Source organism: Tyto alba, unplaced genomic scaffold (assembly GCF_018691265.1).
Source record: "Tyto alba isolate M040663 unplaced genomic scaffold, T.alba_DEE_v4.0 Super-Scaffold_16, whole genome shotgun sequence".
In the NCBI taxonomy this organism is placed as follows: domain Eukaryota; kingdom Metazoa; phylum Chordata; class Aves; order Strigiformes; family Tytonidae; genus Tyto; species Tyto alba.
The window spans coordinates 20394122-20412205 of NW_024881278.1; the positions used below are offsets into that span (position 1 = coordinate 20394122).

Sequence of the window (18084 nt, forward strand, 5' to 3'; positions counted from 1 at the left end):
GGCTCACAGTGAAGGGAAATACCGTTTGCTTTCAAACCTTTCCTGCAATCTTTTTTGGTGAGTTTTAACGTTAAAGCAGGAGGTATTTTAGAAGAACTAACGATAACAGGAAAATTGATTGGACATTCTCAGCTGTGGCGTGAGGATAAGAACAAGATCTGAGATAATCTTTATGTAGCCCCAAGTCAAAATAAAGCGTTTGTTTTGGTTTTCCTGTAAGATAACACTGCACGTGCAGCCGTATTGAACCTGGCTATTGGAAGTGTGGAGACAGAAATATAAACTAAAACAGTTCAGCTGAAACCTAAATTGAAAATTGGACCCTTTAGAAAAGTGTGCAGAAACTGTGCATGGCCTACTGCATGAAATTACAGTTTTGTCAACAAGAATTGTAAATAGCTCTGTAAAATCGGTGTAGGCATGTCTCATTCGTGAGCAGCAAATAAAGCAGCTGCAGTCAGGTGCGCTGAGAAGCTGCAGGTGGGCTGCTCTGACCTGCTCAGTGGTAGACTAGATCTCAGGAGAAGAGTCTAAGGTTGTGGCAGTAAATGGAAGAAGCATATAAGGTAGCCAAAGTGCAGCCTTCAGTACCTGTCCCGGTGTGTTGAATTGGCTGCATTTCCTTTGTCCAGGAAAATCAGTTATGGAGGAAACCTAGCTGTGTCTTAGGAAAGCATCTGAGGGAAGCCTATAAAAACAAAGGGCGAGAGGGTGAGTGGAGCCTGCAAACCCACCAAGGGGACAGACAGCAGGGAGGGAGCGGGAGTAGCTGGGTGAAAGCACAGTACTGGCACAAGAGCAAATGGGACTGACTGCCCAGGAAGCTCCCTAGGCTAAATTATAACCCATCTGAATTACTGTCTGCCCAAGCAGCTGCTGTAGTTTCATTAGTGGAATGTGGATGGCTTCTGGAAGGAGCTGTGAGATACTTCATCCTGGAAAGATTTCCTTGCCAGGGTTGCAGGGTACCCTTGTGTTACTGCCAGTAGCCTTATAGTTTTAAAGACTTAGCTTGGAAACCTTATTATTATGAAAATGTAATTTTTTTTTTTTCACATGGAAGTTTCTTCAGCTGGCATTAATAAGAAGTTCATAGCCTCCAAGTACTCCAGAAGCAGCATGTGATTGTGCTTTGCCTGAGTGTCATGCTTTTCTAACCCCTACACCATATCAGGGCTCATACTAAACTTGCAGTTGTTCTTGGTGTGAGTGGTTCTTGGCGTAACCATTCAAGGCAAGCAGGATGTCTTCAGAGATGGAAAACCCTTTGTAGGTATTTTCTTTTTAACAAGGGCTGTTTGGCAGGATTTGATCAGACTGAGGAAATCTGGAAAAAATGAACCGGGGTGGGCTGGGTGGTGATGCTGCTGCGTGGTGTTTTAGTGTGGGGCCCAGGGTAAGGCCACACATGGGGCGGGTACTAAAGGGCAGTTATTTACCCCTCAGGGCACTGGAGACCCCAGCAGGCAGCAGCTGGGCAAGTGCCGGGCTCGCTGGTGAGGCAGCCTGGGCCCGGGCCAGGCCCTCACTGTATGTACAGCACCGTCCTGGGAACCGAACCTGATGGCGGGGAGGCCTTGGGGCGGGATGCCAGGAGGTGGGGAAGACAGCTGAGGGATCACTGAAGCGGCCAGGAGCAGAGATGTGACCAAATGAATGTTATTAGCCTGTAATTTCAGCATAAACTACCACCTCAGCACAAAACCACCAACCACCACAAGAGTAAAGAAATCCATAACTATGAATTAGCAGTAACATAATTTAAAGAACGGTCTCATAAATGCTTATTTTTATCTCTGCAGTTTGGCCTACTATAAGGTAATCCTCCCATATACCCGAGCCCTTAAAACAACCTTAACCCTTCCAGTAGCAGTCTTAAAAAAAAAATAAACCGGATCTTCTTTTTTCCCTTTTGCCTTTTAAATTCATTTACCAACAGCATAGATGTTTCTGGTCTTCTAATTGCATTTCCAGTTGTTCTATTTTTGCCACCGAATTTTGGAAACTCGAATGCACTAGTGCAGGGATGGAAGTTCTGTGGTCCATAAAAATTAATTAATTTTGTCAAGAAAGATCAGCTCTAGAGGGAGTGCTAATACAATTTAAACTTCACAGGTCATACCCTAAGTTATGTTTCTGTATTATTTCTTCAGTAAACTTTAATTTTTCAGTGGTTGGCTGAGGCATCTGTCAGCAATGATTCACCTCAGCTATCAAACCATATGCAAAATTTTCCTTCAATTCCTGTGGATAGTGATGCACTTTTATTACCCATAGCCTGATTGTTGCTGGGGAAGTCATATGCCCCAGGTAGCCCATTTCATTTGACCCATTTCTGAAAGGTGCTGGCATGCAGGTGCTGAAGGTTATTTACACTTTGCACAAACTGGCCCTGGATATGTTGAAAGGTGGTGCGGCCCAGCTTGTGGTCAAAATTTGCCCGTTAAATCCCAATGTTAGCTTAACTTGCACTCAGCAAGACCTTTGTGACTCCCAGCATAAGGAATGAAGAGTTTTTTGAGTATCTGCAAGTGTATTTCTCATTCCCCCTGGCGAATGCTGCCGTGTAGTTTTCATCCTGTCGTTACTTGTGTTGGGTACGGAGGGCGTGTGCTTGTTTCCTCCCAGAGCGGCGGTTTCCAAGGCCCGCGATGCTGACACGAGGCTGGAGGACTGACTTAGGCTGCTGAAGCTTGTGATGGCTGCCCTGAATGGAGGCATTTTCTTTTCCTTTTCCTCTCCTCCTGGGCATCGGTGGCATTCCTGGAAGCCTCTCAGGCTGGGAGCTGCCAGTGCTTTGCCCCCAGGCTTGGGATGCCTGAGCCAGTGGGTCCAGCTGCAGGAAGCTCAGGCGTTGGTGACTCGCCCCACGGGCAGCGGAGACTCATCTCATTCTCGGATGCTCTGGCAGGACCTGTGCTTGACATGACTGCATTTGCAGAAAATGAAAATCTCCAATAAAATAGTTGTCTTCATCTTCTCATCTTCTCTTCCTTTTACATGCAACTAATGGAGGAACTGCTCCACAAGTAGCTACCAGTGAAACTGCTGAATTCAGTGCACGTGCCCACAGCACCCCTCTGCATCTGCAAGGGGTCGGCAGGGACACCCACTAGAGAGGGTGGCTCTCAAAGGTCCCTTAATACAAGAAACGATCTATTGTAATGCAGATTTCCCCTCATTTCTCAAAGGTGTTACAGCCTCAGAGTTCTTCACAGCTTTTGCAGCGAGCAGTATTTCAGCTGTCCCTGCAGGATTAAAATATATGCCTTGACTAACAAGTGGCTGTGCGCAGAGAGTTATTTCGCAAAGCAATAACGGGCAGCACTACTCGGGGAAGGGAGGGGGACTGTAAAGCACAGGCAGGAGAAGCTGTGACAGCCCATGCATAGTAATCTCCTCACTCTTCACAGCTCCTTGAGGAAAATCGTGCAGGCATGCCTGAGGAAGGCAAGCCTCCCTTTAGCAAGTGTGAGCTGCAACCAGCTCAAGGGTTAGCAGTGACAGAGGAAATTAAGTGAGTGCACAAGAGAAAGGACGGGTCCTGTGTTATTGCTATGCCTAATAACAAAATTGCTGCAGGTTTTCATAGTTAAGCTGTTTTTCTTCTGACCTGTGATAAACTGGTTATTCCAAGATGCTTTTAGCTCTCGGATGTGAAAGAGATATGTGGGCAAAGCTTCACTCACCCTCTAATCAATGCAGCATTAAAGAAAGAGCCACTTATATCCTAGTCTTACCATCCCCAGTAATGATGGCTGGGAGGGCTGTTAGCCAAGGGAGGGGGGGCTAGGAGAAGGAGGTGTGTGTGTGAGACTCGATTACTGCAGCTTTGTGGTAGCCATTAAAGCCATATATTGCGATATGCTGTGCTTGCTAGTCACTTGGGCAGTTTTTCAAAGTCACTTGTAAATTGTTTTTGTCAGTAGCTATCATGTCTGTTCAGCTCAGCCACCACCTTGGGTTTTTTTGGTCACTGCTCTCTTGTGACTTTGAGTCTATCAGCAGCAGTGTCCCCACAACCACTCACCAGACAAGAAGTGCCTTTGGATCAAAATGGCCAGTGTCTGTCTTTGGCAATTTCTGTCTTTGTTAACCATTTCCTAGGTCCCTTAACTAGTTTTCCTTAGTGTTTGGAAGTCTCTTTCTCCCCCTCCCCTCCCCTGTTTTTTCCATTGGTAAGTGGGATGTCCACTTCAGTCTCTTCCAGGTCTCTGCAAACTCTCACCTCTCTAGGACTGTCACAGAGGGCTTGCTTGGAGGATGGCACTTCTGGCTACCACATAATTTCAATTACATCAGGTGTCACACAATAATGAAGAGTCAATTCTCAGGTCATGCTGAGGAATATGCCTCCAGCCTGAAGGTATAACTGACTAACATACATTTAAAATGCTTCAGGCACTGCCTGAGCTGTGTGCCTGCCCAAGCGTGCCCCATGCCTTGCCTACTGGTCCTCTATAAGCAGGACGGAGCAGAAGCTTTGTGAGTGGGCTTGTTCTTGAAATACATATTTCAAATTAGCAGAACAAAGAACCTCTGGAAAGTGAGAGTGAAGGAAATCTATTTCTCATACAATAAATATATCAACTATAAGAAACAGTATCTATTTTGTAAATTGTGCAAGCACACTTCATACTTCTGGCCCTGGACCAGGATAGCAAGTCTAAAGGGAAGCATCATTTTACTTACATACTGCTGTGAGAAACAAGCCCACGTATATATAAAAAAAAGTTTTATTGGGGACAAAGTCAGTGGAGCAAAGAATACAGGGCTGGGCGCAATGGCGTGCTCTGGAGCCAAAGGGGCTCCCTTTTATTGTATAAAAGGTTACATATTCATCTGCTCTAATACATATGCATCACTACTCCAAGGATAGGGAGGGAATATTACAATTAGTTCCGAGAAATCATTAACATATCCCCCCACACCAGATTCCTCCCATTGCGTTTGCGCAGTGCTCCCTGGTGGTCGTGGGCAGGGGTCTGCAGATGAAGGCTCGTGGTCGTCTTCACTGTATTTGCTAGCTGACCCTTATTTCATGTAATAACGGTAATTGATAAGACTGAAGAACAGACCCATGGCTTTTTGTTCCAATACTTATTTCACTTAATTACAAAGTTTGAGTTAAGTTTGAGAAAGTTCTTGCCCTGAGCTCAGTTCTACTCCAAAATGGAGGCCAATGTCAGATCCTTTTAGTAAATTCAGAGGCTGAGAGCAATATACTTCCTTGTGGCTGAGAGAATCCCTGCAATCATTGCTCTGGCCAGGCAGCGTTCAAGGTATGTCTTATTTTACAGTATCTACTAGAAATTACTTCCAGGGGAAATCTTGGGGGGGTGGTGGTGGTAAATCTTTCCCTAAACATAAAGGGCTGGAGCTTCTACTTTGAAACAGCAAGAGATGGGCTTTATGTCCAGATGAGTAGAGAGCTGAAACCTCTGCCCTTATTTCTTCAGGAATAAATGAAGGGGAAAAAGAGGCTGACACTGTTCTGAGCAGCAGAGACATCAAAAATGCAGGCACTAAGCTGAAGCCTATCTCAGGGGCTGAATTTCTTGTTGAAGGGATAAGTTCTATCTGACTTGGCTGAAGCTGCAGGAGTGATGGACAATAGGATGCTAACTGTGCTTCCCCAACAGGCTGAAAAGGCTGCCGGGGGCACAGAACAAGTTTTGACAGGAGTCCTTCTGCTTCGGGTGCAGAAAGCTGCTCTTGCAAGAAGCCCTCTCCAGGACTGGCAGCCTTTCGCTAGGCCTAGGGCGAATGTCTAACTTTAGACAGACTAAAGGTCTTCTGGCTGCTCTTCAATATCAGATTAAAAAAATAACAGCTTGGGAGACACCTCTCGTGCCAGACAGGAGTAGAGTCTTCCCGTGGACAAAGGCATGTGCTGAAGCACTCCTGCAGCCCTGATGCTTGCAGGCAGGCAGGACCTTCCCAGCCCTGGGCAACCCAGTCTCTTGGCAAAGATGCTGCCGTAACAGCTCTGGCTAATCTGGGATGTGGAGCTCAGGCTAATTTGGTGCTACTGTATTGGACCATTCTGTTTTTTTTTTTAAAGGTCTTAAAATGCTACTCCTAGGGTGTCTTTAATACTGCAGGAGCTGATTGCCTGGACACCAGAGAATGAAGCAGACTGAACAGATTTACCATTCTGCCAGACCTGGGTTATCTCCTTTCATAACAGAAAAATATAAGAGGCAGACTGAACAGTTCCCTTGAAGGTGGGATTCACCCTGTAATAAAGGTCATGTTATAAGCTTTAGCTCTAACACAAGGCAGAGAGCACTTAAAGCCCAAGGAGCGGTAAGGTCATATTTGATTAAAAAGAAAAGCTGTTCTTTAAGAAAAGACCTGCCTCCCTACTCCCTCTTTTTAAAAGAAACAAATAAAACCAGTCCTAAGACTACCAAACAAAGGGTGTTTTAAAGGCAAAATTTTAAATGAAGACATTAAAGAGGAAAAGCGGACTTTGCTACAGTAGGTAGAAAAGTAGCTTAAGGCTGAACTACTGCAGTCAGTGAGAACAGAAAAAATGTTCTGACTTATAGCAGAAAGCAATCAAGAAGAACTGATGAGCATCATGCCCTCCATGAAGTAGTGTAAGTGCCGGGCACAGCCCTGTGTGCCCCTGGACAGAGGCTGTGAGAGATTGGGCTTTTTGAATTCTACAAGGCAGGAAAAATTTTCTTCTTCAGTATCTCAAAATAGGCAGAAAAACATTGGAAGAAACAATCTCCAACATCTATAGAATACCTGTTCTGAGATGCATGCTTCCAGTGTACATAGAGTCACAGAGACGCTGTTTTATAAAAATAACATAATTCAAAATGCTTCATAATTTCCGCCCAGCCCCGGCCATAGCCCATCAGTGTTTCTAGTTTAATTCCTGCATTCACAGTCCAGAATCAATTAAATGAGCTTTTGGTTTTAACACACTGGCCAAGGACTTCGTCTGGCACATCCTTCTGCAGATTGGATATCCAATGTAGAAGAACCATCAACCTGTCTTAGAGATCATTGTTTTGCGTGATTCCTAATTCACAGCGTACGTTTGCTCCCATTCAATTCCAACGTGAGAATAGCAGTACAGGAACCCGAGAACAGTCAGTGTCGCCCATGGCCAACCTATAAATAGAAAGACAGACAATCTTAGTCAGAATAACTAATGACTGCTTCAAGTAGAAATACTCTTGAGATGACCAACTTGTGACGCTTCAAATTAATTTTATTAGCAATTCAGTCTCATAAGCAAGTAGAGCCAACCCACAAAATCTGAAAGCGGAAAGCTGAATTGTCTGAGCTTCAGGGATGCCTGACCCCCTGTAGCCCTGGTCTTTTCCATTTTCAGGGAACTGGGCCAGGTTTATTCCTGCTCTGCATCTCCAAATGATGCTTTCTGAATTAGAGGCCTGTTTTGATCCTCTCCTTTGTAGTGGGTTTGTCTATCAAGCAGATCCCCAAATGAACCCTGATGCTTTAAGCTCTCTATGGTGCTTCCTAGGCACAAAGGGATGCATAACCACAATGCAGGTTATTAAAAATCTGAGCAAATCCAGGTATCTGTTCTGCAAAAAGAGTCTGTGAAAACCTCTGATTAATGCTGTTTTGGATATACTGTATTGATGTGTGCACTCTACAGCCCCGTAACAGCTAATGGGGTCAGAACACCATTGTACCAGTGCAGAACAGACAGATGTGTTCTTACAAGATTAGTTTTTAACTAAAAGGACTGACTCCCCCAATATATAAAACTTTTGCTGGGGAAATGACATGTTTTGTTATTACTTCAATTTTTTTTTCAGTGAAAGTCACCATCTTTTCACTTGAACTTCTAACAGCTTAAAGCAGTAAGTGGGAGGTCACAAGTCAAAAGGTCTGTTGCTTTCCAGTGGAGTTGTAGATCACTTGAAAAATCTGTAATTAGGTAAATGATTTTGCTTTTCTTGATACCTTTCCTGGCATCTCTGTTCCCTTTCTCCATCCTTCTCTTCAGCATTAGGCCCTAATGTTTTTCGGTGTATTTTGTCTGGGGGAAGGGAGCAAGGAGGAAGGTGTTTGAGGAGGTTTTGGTGTTTTTTTGTTGCTGTTGACATAAGAATTTTGGTTATATGTATGACTGGTTTTCTGTACGCCATCCTCAAACTACCAGCACCTGCTTCTGCAAGAAAAGCTTCAGTGCTCCCTCTTGGGGAAAACCCTGCCCTGAAGGAACCTGCTGGCAGACATGAGATTCCCCACTGGCCTGAAGGATGGATGGAGAGAAGTTGTAACCTCTCCACGACAGGATAATACTCCAGGAAGAGCTCTTCCTGAAGGTATGTTTACAAGGTAATTTGCAGGCTGGCTTTGTCCAGGCTTCAAGCCGATTCCAGTCTGGAGGCTTTTTAATTGTGCCAATGTCCAGCTGAGCCTTGGCTTAATACCCTGCCCTCATCAGGGCCGTGGCCTTGGGCTCAGTCCTGCACTTCTGGGGACTGCACGTGCTGGGACTCCTCTGTGCTCCGAGGGCCTGAGCAGGGTAACACTTCACCCGGGAACAGAGTCAGGAAAAGTTTTTTTTTTTTTTGTCCCCCCTGTGAATAACTGTGTGTTTGCTTCATGAATCTCTAATTGTTCTGGCCTTGTTTTGTGGTGAAACACAGCTTTGTAACCTGAATGATTTTCATGGAGACATTTACAAATATTAAACACTTGTCCTCACAACACCCTAAAGCAAAATTATACTTTTTAACTATTTGTTTCACAAAACAAAATTTTAACAATAAATTAGTCTCGTTTTTTCTTCATTGAAATTAGGCTACTGTAGAATGGGTTTCACCCTCAGTAGCAAGCTAAAGCCCAGCTGTGCTTTGTCTCTGATAAAATTGTACGTGAAAGTATCGCAATGGATGTTTTTAAAACATACCTCTTCTGGCAGCAATATTGTGGAGGCTGCTTTATACAGACAGAGAGAAAAAGTTAAAAAAGAACTGAGTCTAGAATTGCCTTTTTTTTTTTTTTTTTTTTAAGGGCACTTTTAGAAATCTTGCTAGATACATATTTTGCATTTTTAAATATTTTAAAGCTCTGGCACACAGAAAATGTGCCAAGAGTAGTCTTTAGTCTGACTTGCTTGTTAACACCAGCCAATGTGTAAGAGATCTTGTCAGAATATGTAGGTACACACTGGAAATCTTTCCTAGATGCCTTAGATTTATGGTAAGATTCCTCTGTAGTGCCCATAACCTGGGTTCACGGGGTTCTCATGACAGTATAAGCAGGTTTGGGGTAATCCTCCTGGAACATAGGGAGTCTCTTCAGCAGATTACCTTCTCCTGATCTAATTAAGATGAGAGAGAAGAGGGAAGATGAAGTGATGCACTGTGGGCAAGAGAAAAGGGGAGTTTTTTAAATTTAATCTTGCTACAGCTATTCTAGGAGGAGCTGCACAGATACCAAAGCAGTTCTTACTGCATGGGTGGGAGGTGGCCAGCTCTGAGCGGGATTGAAAGAGCACCTCTGCCTTGTGGGCCCTTTCTTGCCATACAGGAACCACATGCATGGCTGCTGGGTGAGGAAAATGCATACGGTGCTTCTGCTGTAAGTGATCAAAGCAAAGGCATCACGTTCTGCTCCTACATAATCCCGGATTAGCTCCAGTCCATTCAAGGCAGATTTTCACACGTGCATCCACACCTGAGAAGCAGCCCAAGGGCAGCCTGAAGCAAGCAGGGGATCTTTAAACTGTTTTCACTCATCTCTTCCATTTTAGGATTGGATATAAAATAAACATGTTGAAAGGACTGAAGAACTTGGTCTCCAGGAGGTGTTGTTGTAGGGAAGGACACCTCGAGATATGCTAATCCAGCAAGGACGCAATTTCAGATTCTGCCTAGCATGTAACTGATCTGTGTGTCATCCTTGTATGTGACCTCTGTAATCAAACAGCGGCATGAGCTGCTTTCTTGCAAGGTAAGTTCATGGGAGCCTTTTCCTTGTTTAAACAGTTTCTCTTTGTAAACCCAAACGACCAAACACTACTGATGGTCTCGGATCTGCAGTTCCAAGGAAATCTCTCTTTTTGCCCTCTTAGGGCCAGCAGCATAAGGTACACTTTTTTCTTCAGACCTTTTGCTAACTCCCATTCTACTCCTACTGTCAAACACCATTCAAGGGGCTCCTCTTTCTGGTGGCTCCTCAGCTTGACCTTATCACCCTAAAACATGGCATCCTCACCTACACTGTACCATTCTCCAAACTCTGCTTGGAAGGGTACGTGCCTCCATTTTAGATCAGTACCTCTCTACAAAGTCATATACATAAAATGTACTCTTAGAAACATTACTGGGGTCAAATCAAGCACTAAGCTGTTAGGAAATGTCTCAGTTAAGTTCGTCCAATTAAAACCATGTCACGTACCAACTTAAACCTTACAATTTCTTGACTGTCTTTAGTAATTTGATTTTGGGCTTGAGGAGGGCCAAGTTTCATGAGGCAACTCAGATTTTCATAATCTCTTTTTTGTGGAAAGATGAATTAGTCTTCATTAACATATGCTATTTGTAAATCCAAGAGCAAATTCATATGCTATTTGCAAATCCAGCACTATTTGTGAGCTTTACCTGCATAAATTTCTTTTAAGACAGCTGGACTTCCCTCTTAACAAAGGAACACTGGGTGAGAAACATTCATGGAACCACAACCAAATTCTCTGCTTATACAGCTATGCTGCTCCACAAAAATCAAACACAAACTCCTTTGTGAAGAGGACTGAGAATTCTGGGGCAAGGTAACCGTAGCGCTTTATCTATCACACAACCTCCTCTCAGACAAGTCTCCAGTCCCAGCTGGGCATGAAGCAATGCCCTGTCGCACACACCTGATCTGCTGTACAGTAGTCTTGCTGGTTTAAAATCATGTTTTGATAGGTTTATAAATTGGTTTATACAAAATTGCTCCATGCATTGTGCATCAGGTTTTCCAGCTGCTCTGTACACACAGACATGACACACACTGTTTCTCCTGGAGTTCATTCCTCTTCTGAAGGTGCTAAAGCAGAGTATGAAAGAAATTCTGATTTACAAATCTTGGTTTTAAAAGTTATTTCTGAAGGATATTCTTGTTTTTATAATACACCCTTCAAAATACAGCACTCAGATGATAAATAGCAAAATGACCCTTTATAGGGAGGGGGTTTCCTACAAACTCCTTGCAAGTGCCTTTAGATGTTAATTCCTTCCTATCTATCTGCCTCCTTTTACTGACTTATAACTAACTCAGACAGAAAACTGGGTATTTGCAGTTATCGTGAAAAAAAAGAACCAAGCACAGCCTTTGTTTTCTATCTTAAATAATTCTACCATTCATTAGGTAAAGCCGAACATTTAAGAAATCTATAATAGTAAACAATTTTATCCCGGGTGTAAAGAAAACAGAACAGAAGCAATTCTGGAAGTATTAGACCTATTTGGAATTCAGTAGTTTCATGCTTGTCTGCCTGTCTCTATATATCTATTGCCCACTTCTTCAGTTTCTGTCATTGCCTCAGATTGCTGCGCTCACCCTTGGCAAGCTCTGGAGTGATTTTTTAGTGGCTGACAGCATTGCCCTAAGCACTTCTATGTTACAGCTCATTCCTGAACAGAATTTAGAGATGGGAAGATGTAAGCAAAGCTGGCAAGAAGCTGGGAAAAGCTCTTGTATATATGTTGAAGTATACCATCTCTGTGATAAAGTAAACTTACTACTATATCATGTAGTAGGGCCAAAAGCAGAGAAGAATAATCATGTAAAACATTAAATGAAGACATGTAATACCCACTTTGTGTGGCTGCAGCATATCTGCATTGTTTGCTATACTGTAGGTACAGCAACATAATTAGATCAACAGAAAATGTATTAATGTATATAAATCACCCAGCTGTACCCCTTCCCAGTCACATCTGCCCCATCTCCACTGCTTGAGCTGACAAGAGTAGGCAGCAATCTAAACCTAATTTAAAGATTTTTTCCCCAGTTTATCCTCCCACTGCTCTGCAAGCTCTATAGCACCTGAAGAATTTGATTAGAAAGGCAGTTTCTCACCAGTCTGTCTTTTCTTGAGCAGCGCTATTAAAAAACTTTTTCTGTGTGCATCAAGTGCTGTAGAAAAAAATTTGGTCAGGGAATCAGTCTTCTGATTATTTAAATTCTTCCTAATCTCCTGGCATTGGTAATCAATTTTTTTCTATTTTTTTTAATAATACGTGTTTGAGGACAGGCCTTTAAACATACAACTGTGTGCATTACTCGCTGTAGCTGCTCCTCCTCAAATCCAGCAGAATTTTTAATACTTGAAAACTTAGCCTAAAGGCTTTATTAAGGCTCCCAGGTCCTGTATTTAAAACGTAAAATGAATTGGGTACTAGGTTGTATTATTCAAGTGCTTAAATTCAACTGTGGTGCTTTTATAAATTATGGCTGACTTAGGCATTACTGTCTGCGAACAATCTGTATCCTTGTGTAGGAGCTTTTACTAATAAATATTTTATTTTTTTCATGCTTCCAGTTCAGCTACTGATACATAAACTGCTGCTGCTGACAGACAGGCCTGGAAAAAAGAGCTGATGCAGAGAGTTTCACTGGATTCTTGGCTGTCGCGTGGGAGCACTCAAACCAGGGTTATCAAACCACCTCCAGCCGTGCATTCCGGGATAACTGCAAGGATGGTGAGGTAAGACGCAGAACACAGAGGATAGTGAATTCAGTTGCAAAAGAATATGTATGGCAAGCAAAGCCCCAAGCCAAGCCATGGCAGGGTTTTTTTTTGCTGCTACTTTTGGCCCCCCCATTGCACACATTGCTCCTCCATGGGCTGTGGGAAGACAGAGGCACACCAGTATCATGGTGAAGGACAGGCAGTAAGTTCTGCCAGCAAACTCAAAGTCCCAGATGGGCATCTCCATCCCCCTACCCCATGTAAAGCAGCACACAGATCCACAGGGTCTGTATATTCAAGATTCCACTTTGTCCCATTATCAGCCCCCAGCAAACTGCTCTCACATCTCCCGCTGCAGAGCTTGGGAGCAGAGCAGCAGGGAGGCTCAGCCAAGGGGAACCCGCCTGGGAGACTCCAGGCTGACCTCACTCATTGCTACAGATTTTCAGGTGCTGAAGATACTCAAGCTTAAAGTGTAGGTAAGGTCCAAATACTCAGAAAAAGTATTACTGTACAATAGGAGGTATTTAAAAGGAAAATCAGGGAAATGCTGTAAGGATAACTCAAAAGCTGTCCCATGCAGCATCTGGAAACAAGACTGAAAAGGACAAAATCTTTAGCTGCCAGGACTAGACCTGAACCTCAGCCAGGTAAACTGGCAGTAACTGAAAAAGCTTCCTCTTCAGTAGACATGAAGTAGTTTCCAGCTAGGTATTTACATATAATAAATGTATAACATAGCAGTCTACTTACATGAATTTTAAATTACACCATCCTGGAGAACGCTTACATCTGTGGCCTTCTGGGGAGTACTTCTCACTGCTGAGAAAAACTGAAAATTGATAGATGACAGTCCAAGACCATCATCTGCAGTGCAGGATGACTGCAACTCACCCAGATCAGCATTACTGAGAGCAGAAGGCTGTAGTCTCTTAGTGTTTTCATAACGCAAACAGGTTTTATTTAGCAGATTGAGGTCAAAAGTTGTGGCTTTTCTGTGTTCTTACTGTGTGTAGAACTATACTTTAACATAGCTAAAATCATTTTACTTTAATGCTTGACGGCACTGAATAAAGTTACTTGCTGACAAGGACTTCTTTCTTAAATGAGAAATCAATTCAGCCTACGTCAGGGCTAAGGATGCTGAACATACTTTTTCCTATTAATTAGATAAGCTGGAAATAAACAATTTCATAGGTAGATCTAGCAAGACAGGCCTGTCCTACAGCTTTATAAAGCACATGTTGATGCAATCCATGATGATGCTAAAACTATTTGCATCACAGTAAGTATGTACATGAAATAAAAAAACCAGATGTGTTATTTACAAATGCGGGTAAATACTTCATGGATGCAGGTGTCTATACAGGATATGCCTGCCTGCATGGATTCTCTGTTTTGTCCTTGGAGCCAGAGCCTCATTTAATGCTACCTAATCATGATGTTAGCAGTTCTCCATATACTCTACAACGTAGATCAGAAGCATTATTTCCTGTATATTGAGCAGGATGATGCTGGCACTCCTGTTTTTTTTTTTTTTTTTTTGTGATATTATCCGACCATAATTCTACTTTAAGTATTTTTACTTCTAAACATTGTATAAAGCACAAAAGAATCATAGCAGTTATGCCTTCTGCTTCATGTTTTAAAATAAAGCTTCACCCTCTACTAGTTTTTCCAGCATAGCTAGTCAGTGGGAAAAAACCTGAGATTTTCGGTATTAATCCTGGTCTTATGTGTATCAAGTTAACTCTGGAGTAATTCAGCTAAAATCAAAAGCACCACATTCATGCTACTGCTGAATTTTAATTAACAGTAAAGAAGACTGCTTAAAACTGCCTGGCAGAATCTTTCTGCCACAACTGCTAATAGGAAAGGAAAAGAAAACCAAAAAAAACAGCTTTAGTTTTCAGATTAAGAAGAGGTGAATCTGTAAATCAAAAGCAACTTCCCTCCTCCTCCCAGGTCTTTAGCTGAGTGCTACACACAGCTAATATGAAATCAAAGTCCACAAAACATGAAATCTCAATGTTTGTTCACTTATTTTTTAGAACAGAGACAAAAGCTTTCAAAAGCGTTATTGTAAATATAGATGCATCTTCACCTGGAAGCAAGGCAAAAGAGCTACCTCTTCAAAGTGTTATGCAAAGAAAACATTTGAGAGCAATATATCTGGCTTGGCCCACATGAGGACAACACTATTCTTATATTTAAATGTCTACTTGGGTATTCCTAGCACAATCTCCTTAAATATGGTGTGAACAATTACAGAAAGATAACACTTGCAAAGATTTTAGGGCATTTCCCACCTTGTAATTATTTTCTGAGAGCATTATATATGCTAGTCAAAGCATCAGAGACAGGAGCCTCCTTTCATTACAGTTGCAAGACAAAACAGAGTAAGGAGCTAACTCTCCAGAAGAACATGAACATCCCAAAGGCAGAGCTGGGAATGCTGCTGGTGCCTGGCGGGGTCCTGAGGTGAGCATCTGTCTCTTACTGAGCAGAGAGACACCTGTGTTATATAAAGACATGATGAGCAGAAGGGTGAATTAACTTCCCCTCTACTAGAGCTTGAATTTCAGGAAGGTTCTAATTGGGATTCCTGGGTTTAGGTTTGTGTAAGCCTTTTTGCATACAATGAAACTCTTTCTCCAGCCTTTTAGTGCTAGGGCGCTCTTGAGAAATCAAGGCTATATACTCTCAAAAGCAGAGGATTTAAACCAGCGATTCCGATGTTGTATCATCAGCAAGCAAACATTTGGGTAAAAAGGTGAAGTACTATAATTTATTTCCCCAGCCCGATTTCTGGCTAAGGTATCCTGGAATGGTCATGAATACAAGATGCTTAAATGACCATAAAATAATTAATTTTTAAATGTGGAGAATTATTAAAAGATGAATTATTCACATTCCCCCTCATACCTCTGCATCACATTTTTCAATATACAATTTTTCCTTGTCATCCTCAGAAACGCTTATGTTCCCAGACACAATTCTGTGGTGCTGCCTTGTCCCTTTTCACAGCATTAAGAATAAGAAAATTTGTCACACTGTCTGCTTTTTTAACAGCTATTTACAACCAGCTACACTAGCAATAAACAAACTGCGACCTCTTATCACAGAGCTCTCATACCTGAAATGGTCTGTGTAATGAAAATCATATTACCTGTTAGGGCTTAATGCAGTAAGAGGAGGGCTGAGAGCACATCAGTAATTTACAGGAACACTGCATTTGGGATAATTGCTGTATCAGTGTAAAGCTAGCACCACAAATGAGGCCACTGAACCAAGGTCTCACTTAACAGGCATCCAAACATCTTGAGAGATAGAAGTGCATAGATAAGGTAACCAGGTAATCTTGCAGTTGCTTACCAAGCTGTAGCAATCAATTCAGGACTAAGACATTTTTAATGCTGCTGGTTTCTGGTTGTATGAAGTTACTCCCCCTTCTGCTTGTGCCTTGTTTTCACAGTGTCGCCAAAGGGCAAAGGAAAGGGCTGATAGGGAGTTAAGGCAGGCAGCCCTGGAAGGACAGTGGTGCCTGAAGGCGGCAACTGGCCAACAGAAAACATTGGCAACGAACAATCTGCACCACACTGGTGTCATATCACATGAAATGTAGTTGTGGCAAGTTATCTGCAGGAAAAGTGCCACCCAGGGTTGACCTTAGTCAAGCTGTTTTTGATTAAGCAATTGTTTCACTTCTCACCTGTGCAAGATGACCTGACCCTGCTGCAGTCCATATAATCACAGCAACTAAATAAAAAAATGCTCAGTAAAATAGTTCAACTGCAGATAGTTTGTGGGCAAGATTAAATTTAAATTAATTTTTTGGGGAAAAAAGTCTCTGTTAGTCTACCATCAAGACCATCTGAGACAAAGAAAAAAACTAACTTAAAATTACTTGAAATAATATTTAATTGACTTCAAGATGAAAATTCAACAATTTGCTTGTATATTCTCAGAAAACACATTCTGGATTTCAAGAGTACATCTAGCGAGTTTGGTGAAGAAAGACCTTATTTCCAGCTTTCTGTGTGAATTGGAAGTGGATTTTCTGCAATACAGAGCCCAGAGAGTACCTGAGAATACAGGTCTACCTGCGTGAGCTGTGTAAGCATGGAGCTCATCTGAAGCAAAAGCTAGCAAACCTTTTATCACTTAGGTTGGAAAACACAGATTAGAAATACCCAGGCAGCCACATCAACATGCAAAATCTGCCAGCATCGCTGAGTAAAGGGAGCTCGTTTCCTGAGCCCTGCTCCGCTCTCCTGGGATCTGGTCTCAGGCCAGTAAGCTGCCACCTGAGGGGAGGAAGTTTGATCGGCGCAAATCTGAGTGAGTTACCTACCCGTGTGGTAACTGAGATCAAAACAACTCTGTCAGCCCAAGCCCCTTCATCTGTACACTGCGGGCAACAACACTTTTTTGCCTTGTAGCTGACCCAGAGGAATCCACATGGAAAAATGTCAATGTTATGATAGCCTAGCTGCTCTCTTTGCTTTCCTGTTTTAAGCAAGCTTCCTGAACAGCTGCTGAATGGGATCACTCACAGTGTTCCTTTCAGGTCAGATTGGATGCACTGGTAGAGCAAAGCATATACAGGAACAAGCCTGTAAATGCAAAAAGATTTTAAAAAAAAAAAAAAAACACAAACCAACAAACCAACCCAAAACAAACTCCTCTTTTTTTTATTTTAATATCTTTAGCAGCATATTCTCTTTTCTAGAAGAAAAAAAAACCCTCACAACCACCACCTCCTTTACATTACATCAAACTTTAACCATGTAAAACAGTAATACTACGCCTTGCCATAAAGTTATTGCCTATATTTAAGTTGTCTTATTTAACAAAGCGTGGCTTAGCACACTGAGATATAATCTTTCCATGTTCTTCCCTGGCCCACTAAAGTTAGCAAGGAGCCTGATCTGTTGCATGGCTGTTACACCCTCTGTCCCACCTGTGCTCTGCTGGTCAATGTCATAAAAGCAGTGCTGCAAATCTTTAGCAAGACTGCTGAGAGCGCTAATACACGCATCGTGCTCAAAACCAACACAGAGACACCTCTCTGGAGAAAACTAGTGACCCATTTATTTACATCAACTCTGTAGTGTTCAACCAGTTTCTTGTTTCCTTGCCCAGGTGTGCAATGAAGTGACACTTCGATGATTCACAGCCTTGATTGTGTTTGCTCTTGATATAAAGCAGGAGCAGATAAATTGAAATCAGCTGTACAACCCCAGGCTAAGCAACACAGTGTGAGCCCCAGGGCAGCGAGGGGTGGATTTGCTCGACTCCTCACCAGAAGATGGCTGAGCCCTACATGGGTGTCAGGGACATGAAGGCACCAACAGGCTCTCAGTGCCCTAGCCACACGTAGCAGGGGCCTCCACATTGCC

General features: G+C 42.7%; 1 protein-coding gene across 3 annotated transcripts in view; it reads right to left on the minus strand.

Annotated features, from left to right (window-relative positions):
* Positions 1–4718: 4718 nt before the first annotated feature.
* The window catches only part of HHAT (hedgehog acyltransferase), a 159457-nt gene continuing 146091 nt past the window's right edge, over positions 4719–18084 (minus strand). For all 3 annotated transcript variants that reach the window (XM_042789828.1, XM_042789827.1, XM_042789826.1), the window contains exon 12: positions 4719–7131. In XM_042789828.1, the coding sequence (XP_042645762.1) occupies positions 7040–7131 (92 nt within the window). In that variant the 3' untranslated portion in view covers positions 4719–7039. The remainder of the gene's footprint in view (positions 7132–18084) is intronic.